The 7303-nt window shown below is 40.2% G+C and overlaps 1 protein-coding gene across 2 annotated transcripts; it reads left to right on the forward strand.

The window, feature by feature from the left end:
* The first annotated feature begins 2702 nt into the window (after positions 1 to 2702).
* Positions 2703 to 6455, forward strand: tbxta (T-box transcription factor Ta). Of its 2 annotated transcripts, none has more exons than XM_048228962.1 (8): positions 2703 to 2986; positions 3347 to 3611; positions 3878 to 4012; positions 4116 to 4177; positions 4367 to 4431; positions 4569 to 4742; positions 5031 to 5154; positions 5387 to 6455. In XM_048228962.1, the coding sequence occupies exons 1-8, from the start codon at positions 2802 to 2804 to the stop codon at positions 5637 to 5639; spliced, it is 1263 nt and encodes a 420-aa protein (XP_048084919.1). In that variant the 5' UTR covers positions 2703 to 2801; the 3' UTR covers positions 5640 to 6455. The 2 variants fall into 2 exon arrangements, with proteins under 2 accessions (XP_048084919.1, XP_048084921.1); XM_048228964.1 differs by having other exon boundaries at positions 4370 to 4431.
* Positions 6456 to 7303: the final 848 nt, after the last annotated feature.

Raw genomic sequence — 7303 nt, forward strand, 5'->3', positions numbered from 1 at the left:
ACATAGCATTCAAGAAAACATATTTACCATACAACAATTATGTCATCAATGTGCTACAATATGGAAGTCACATAGATATCAGGATAAGTTCATCCATACACACAGGGCCAAGAATGGACATTTATTCATTTAGCACATACTGTTGTCTTAAGCACATTATATTCATTTAAGTATACATGAAAAACTGTAAATAGTATACTTATAATTCTAGTGTGTATAGAAGGTATACATCTACCTCAACAGTTTCAGTGCTCCTTGGGTAACAGATGCTTCACATTGGTGTTATTACCTTGCTCTACAAGATGGGCCATAAGTGTTAAAACAACTTCCCTTCTCCAACACAGCTATGGGGTCTATAACAGACAAGAGGTAAATGAGAAAGGGACACCATTAAACATTATTATTATTATTATTATTATTATTCTTTCCTGGTTGTTTGTATATATACATATGAGAACTTTGGTTCTAGCTTTTGGAGTATCTCAAGCAAATATAATATTCAGAGTATAGACTAACAATACACACTAAGATGTATGCATGTATATGTGCCGCTATCTAGGGATTCTTCAAGATGCTTTCACTACAGTCAGGGGGTATTCCAAATGCATGCAGGCTCTTGTTGTAGGAGGTTTACCACTTACTCTGAGTTACTGTAACTTACCCAGGTTTGTCACTAAACCACATACTTGGAATACCCCCCAAGTCTTACCTATTGCTGTTTACAAGTAGCATGTCTAGGTTAGAGGACTGTGCAGTCTTGGGTGGGAGGCTAGCTGTGAGAGAGATGACCTGGGGGTATTGAGGTTGGGGATGGACATTACAGGAGACATTAGAGGAGAGAGAGAGAGCCGGGACATTACAGGAGAGAGAGAGAGATTTATTTGGTCTTTTTATGTGTGTTTTAAAAATGTAAATGGGCGCAAATGTATGTGTATATGTGTGTGCTTTTTATTATCACACATGTTGTTTTATGATTCTATGTTGTGTATATGTGTGTGCTTTTTATTATCACACATGTTGTTTTATGATTCTATGTTATTTTATGTTCCGAGGTTTTCTAGACAAATATGGTATGCTTTGGCAACACTTTCTTAATGAATGGTCATGCCAATAAAGCTTTTTGAATTGAATTAAATTGAATTGAGAGAGAGATGTGCGGAGAAGGAGAAGAAGAAAGAGTCATCTTAATACAGGGGATGTAAAGGTGTGAGAGACCATCTTAGCATTTACGGCCCAGGGGAGCTTACAGAGGAGGGAGGAAGTGGCGCAGTAAACGAGAGTCACACTCCACAGAATCTTCTGAACTCCAAGTCCATCACAGAGCGAGAGAGAGCAAGAGAGAGAGAAAGAGAGAGAGATATTTCACAGACATATTCACAAAAATATTATGCATATAGTAGCCCATTATTCTCTATGTTCGAATTGACAAAATATTTAGTGAAAAACGTGGGCCTGAAGGGAACATGTCTATGGTTCAAAACTACAAAAACTATATGATCGTCATCAATAGTTTAAAAACAGTAGGCTTATAAGTATTGTCTCTGCTATTCTGATATTTTTTCCATATTCCATTTTCCTTAATTAAAGATGATCCTATCTTTGGTCAAACTGATCAAATTCAGGTTATGTTAGGTTTAACTGAAGAGCCATCTTGGGAAGTTAGGCTTATAACCAGTAGCCATGCTCACACCACACCTTCTGCTTTAACAAACAGTTTGGCCTTGAGGAGTTGATCCACTTAAGGCGGAAAATATTTAATACTTTTCTAGAGGCTCTGTGAAAATAGTTAAGCTACTTGATAATTTGCTGGTAGGTCGTTTGATAATGTGCTACCATCATGAACATGCTGCAATAATACGTTTCTTGCCACGTGACGGAAGTGACAGCGAGCGCAGTTGACCCATTAAGGAAGAGCACATATCACCTTGGGACCATCCACACTTTCCGCAAGAACACAGGACGCGTCGATCGCCTCGACCTAACGGCCCGTCCCCTGTAAACACAAGACTTCCCACGTGTGTATTTGAGACAACAAAAGATTAGCATTACTCGCAAATATACAACTGAGTTCAAAGAGCCCCGCACTGGCAGACGGGCTTTCCTCCGTTTTCGTGTGTTCAAAGCAGATTTGGGAGAGGATTGTCTTTTCACTCAGAAATGGACGGACCAAATATTTGTGGAAACTGTTTTCACTTAAGCCCAAAGTAAACTCAGCTTCACATAAATCAATTTTAATATAATCATTGAAAGTGTTATAGTCTAGTTAAGACTTCTCCTTAGGCCTATATGGCCTAATGTAAGCCCTATAATTTTAAAATGGTCTCTATTTCCTTGGTATTTTGTCTGGCGTTATCAAACAATTGGGAAAAATAATGGCCATAGATTTCCTCCGCTATATTGGAAGATGAATATTTATTTAGTATTATTTAGTAGCACCAAGCTTCCTGTTTGAGGGACCCTTACAAATATGATGATCTTATATACATTTTAAGTGGTGAATATACCCTATTATATTCTCTGAAAGGAAATCCACCACCAAAGTGGCCTAAATAGTCGATACAATGCATCAGTATAAAATTTCCTCTTTGAAGAAACAATATTACGCACTGCTAGGCCGGCATGGGCGTGTCCAGTGTGGTTACCACGCCCACTCACAGCATGTGGTCTTTTGGTGGGCTTTTAAAACCGCGGGGCACCGGCTCTATAGTTAAAAAACCTGGTTGTCTGACAAACATCAAATTGCAAAGGACCGTGGTAGCCTGGTTTGCGATCGGACTTGTGACAGATTATCTTCAGGAACTATGACTTCTTCCAATTCTGACCAGCGTCTTGATCATCTTCTCAGCGCCGTAGAGAGCGAGTTTCAGAAAGGCAGCGAGAAGGGCGACGCTTCCGAGCGGGATATTAAACTGGAGCTAGAAGATGCAGATCTGTGGGGAAAGTTCAAAGAACTAACCAACGAGATGATCGTAACCAAGACTGGAAGGTATGTTGTTGTTTTTTTACTATAGGACATTAGCACTATGTCCTGCTTGGCTACTTCTTTCTTGGAGATCACATTTTAGGCCTAAATGTCCATAACCCGTTGTCACATCTGTTATCATACTTTTTACAATGTTTTAACCTTCTACCACTAAAGAGGTTTATTTTCCAGATGAAACCTTGTCATTTATTTAGAATAGGTTTGTTGAACAACTTCTGCCACAATTTAGGCCTGAGAGTGATAGAAGTGGTTTGCGCACTAGCCATGAGCAACGGCCTGACACAAGGCTAAACTGAAATTAGCACAAACGCAATATAATTCAGTTGTTTTTCAAATAAACTAACCTTTTGTTTTGTTATTCAGGCGGATGTTTCCCGTTCTGCGAGCTAACATCGCGGGCCTAGACCCCAACGCCATGTACTCCGTTCTGTTAGACTTCGTCGCTGCGGACAACAACCGTTGGAAGTACGTAAATGGCGAGTGGGTTCCCGGTGGCAAACCCGAGCCGCAAAGCCCTAGCTGCGTCTACATTCACCCAGACTCGCCGAATTTTGGTGCGCACTGGATGAAAGCGCCGGTCTCCTTCAGCAAAGTCAAACTGTCTAACAAACTAAATGGTGGTGGCCAGGTAAAATATTTTTAGTAGCCTACATTTATAAAGATCATTGAGTTTGTCAGCTCTCTTAGGCTCTTTTATTGTTAATCTTTATTTCAGAAGAACAATTTGTAACTGAAAAACTGTAAAATGAGTATACTTACGAATTTCTGCTTTTGGCACAGGCTAAATTGTTTTCTATAGGCCTGTATTATATGACACTTCTACTGGCCTATTGTTGGTCTAGTATTCAATTTAATAGCTATTTTATAAATCACTGCTTTGTTTTTGTTTTCTAGATTATGCTGAACTCCTTGCACAAGTATGAGCCCAGGATACACATAGTAAAAGTTGGTGGCATTCAGAAAATGATCAGCAGCCAATCCTTCCCTGAAACACAATTCATTGCTGTCACGGCCTATCAGAATGAGGAGGTGAGTGTCTATTCCCCTCACACTGCACAGCAGATCTTGCCTAACTATGTCCCCAAGGAACAAGTGAGGTCTAATGGTTTGCCATTGTTTCTTCTCTCTGTAGATCACAGCTCTGAAGATCAAACACAACCCCTTTGCCAAGGCCTTCCTGGATGCAAAGGAGAGGTAAACAACAAAGCAGTTACTTTGTGTCTTTCACAAAAACAAACACTTTCTGGATGGAATACATCATAGATGCGTAGTGTTCCTTAGACCGTTCAATACCATATGACTACAGTTAATAATTATGCGATATTGTTATTCTGCAAGCAAACCAGATGTTTTAACAGTCTGCCTGTTTTTCTTTTTGAAAAGTAGAAGTGAGCATAAGGATATGCCCGACCACAGCACAGACAACCAACAGGCTGGCTATTCACAGCGTGAGTCTCCATCCTTATTCACCATGATCAGCAGCTATTCAGTGTACTGTCCAACATGGCTGCTACCAGAGGAATGGTTTAAAAGTCTAATAACAATCTCTCTCTCTCTCTCTCTCTCTCTCTCCTTCCCTATGTAGTTGGTGGTTGGTTCTTGCCCAGCAACGGCCCCATTTGCCCCAGCAGCAGCCCTCCCCAGTTCCCCGTTACCCAGGCCCACTCGTCGGGGTCGTACTGCGAGCGCTACTCCAGCCTGAGGAGCCACCGGGCAGCCCCCTACCCCAGCCACTACCCCCACAGAGGCACCACCACAAGTAAGGCCTGAGACTCAGTGCTACAGTTCTGTAGGACAGAGGCCTTATGTTTTTACAGAGGTCTCATACTTACAGCAGGACTTATGTAGTTACACTCAAAATAAACAACTTTTCTGTAGATTGCTTTTGTAAATGTTCCAAAATAAAAAAAAACAAATGAGAAATAATATAACACGCAAACATTTGTCTCGCAATTAGTTCAGAGACATGTAGTTTTTTTACTAGATAAATTCTGATCAAAATGTTATTTAGCTTTTTCTATGAAAACTAATTCAGTTTCTTTTGTAGACAACTACATGGATAACTCATCGGGAAGCCTTGGCACCCATGACAGCTGGTCGGCCCTGCAGATCCCCAACTCCAGTGGAATGGGCACCTTGGCCCACACCACCAACACCACCTCCAACACCAGGTATGAAGACATCAATATAATCATTCTCAAACTTGACAAATTTAAACGTTTATTTATAGGAATTATTTTTTTATAATGTACCATAATTTTCTTCAGACTTTTCTTCACCATTTCTTAATGGGGATTTTTTCCCCTAAAGCTCACAAAGTATTCCGTCACCAGGTTTTGTTTAAAGCTCACTTCATGCATAAACAACTTCCTAACTGACTCTTCCTGTTGTCTCCATCTACAGCCAGTATCCCAGCCTGTGGTCGGTTGCTGGGACGACCATCGCTCCATCGGGTTCCACGTCCGGTTCTATCCCAAGCGGCTTGACCTCCCAGTTTCTGCGTGGTTCTTCCGTGTCCTACTCGGGTCTGCCCGTCTCATCCCCGTCCTCCATGTATGACCCGGGCATGAGTGATGCCAGCGTGGGGGACGCCCAGTTCGAGAGCTCCATCGCCCGTCTCACAGCCTCCTGGGCTCCGGTGGCACAGAGTTACTGAGAGTGACCAACCAACAAACAAACAAACAAACAAACAAACAATGACCCAAACCTTCAGTTGCTTCTGAAGCAGACCGAACCAGAAATACCCATTTCGACCAAACTCAACCAAACTCTTGCTTCCATGAAGATGGGACTCCGAAAAGGGCTTGTGTTTGAACGTGCTGCATCTTGTCTGGCCCTTCTTTGTCACAAAGGTCTGGGAGGTCAACAGGAAGCCGTGAAAACCAGCCAGGCATTAACGTGAAGCCACCTTCTCTTCTAGGCAGATGTTGTTATTTTATTCAGTCAGTGTTCCCGACGGGTGGCGCACTGACAGTCGTGCTCTGGTGAGACAATCAATCGAGACGGAGAAACGGAGACTTGGGGGTCAATAAAGACGCACTCAGAGCAGAGCAGGGGCCCAAGGATGGAATTTAAACTGTCTACTGTTACATCTTTGTTCAATTCAAAAACATTATTATTATTATTATTGTTATTAATACTATAATTATTATAACTGAAGATTGATGACATAAGGATCTGTTTGTGTATATGTGTAAATAAATAATTATTATTTCTGTATTCTCTGGTGGTCAAGTGAAGGACTCTTTGAAGGAAATGACTGTCTTTGTCATGGCAATGGGAAGTGTCTTGTATTTTTGAAGCAAGAAGAAAGCACACTGCTTCATGTGTTCTCCCAGAATTTGTTTCTTTTGATTGTGAAAAGATGAAAATGAACAAAAACAAACACATGTACAGACCTATCTATTTGTATTTGTTGTACTCAACATGACTTATTTATATCATTTTTAATAATAAATTAAGAAAACCTTTACCGGAGACTTCTTGATTGTCATTGGCCGTCTAGTTTAATTTGAAAATGAGAAGAAGGGGGTAAGGGCTCACTTGGAAATGTGACAAATGTGACTACCCTGGTTAAACAAAGGATAAACACAAAATAAAATGTAAAATAAATCCTCAGCACTTTGATAAAAATGTCAATAATGAAGGGAAAGAGATATTTAGTGTGCAGCAGGATGAACACACACTTGGGGAATATCAGAATATGACACACACATGGGGAATATCAGAATATGAACACACACATGAGGAATTTCAGAATATGAACACACATGGGGAATATCAGAATATGAACACACATGGGGAATATCAGAATAGTACATCTACTGTCATAGTCTCATTCTCGGCATACTGACAGCAGAATAGAGGTGAATTACATGTGCTGTGATGAGACATTATTGTTTTTATATTTTTGTGATTGGTATTTTATTGGATTTTACATCAGAACATATTCACAATCATAAGTCAGAGTATAAACATTAAGCACACAAAAGCTACAGTAAATGTATGCACATTCATAAGCATTTAAGACATCAAATTAAAATGACAAGATTACAAATGAAAAGAACATGAATTTAAAGGAAAAAACAAAGAAACAAAAAAAGGAAAAGGAGTGATGAGACTGTCTGATGATCACTCCCCTTTTTTTGTGTTTGTTTGTTTTAAAGACATTATAATGAGGTCAAATGTGGTCTATTATCAAAAGTGATGAATGAATAAATAAGACAGACAGAGTTATTCTGGTGGAAGTTTCCTAGAAGCTTTTAGAGCACAGAAATGCTTTTTTGAAACACATTGCAGAGCGATCTGTGTTGTTTGCCC

This window comes from Alosa alosa, chromosome 20 (assembly GCF_017589495.1).
Source record: "Alosa alosa isolate M-15738 ecotype Scorff River chromosome 20, AALO_Geno_1.1, whole genome shotgun sequence".
In the NCBI taxonomy this organism is placed as follows: domain Eukaryota; kingdom Metazoa; phylum Chordata; class Actinopteri; order Clupeiformes; family Clupeidae; genus Alosa; species Alosa alosa.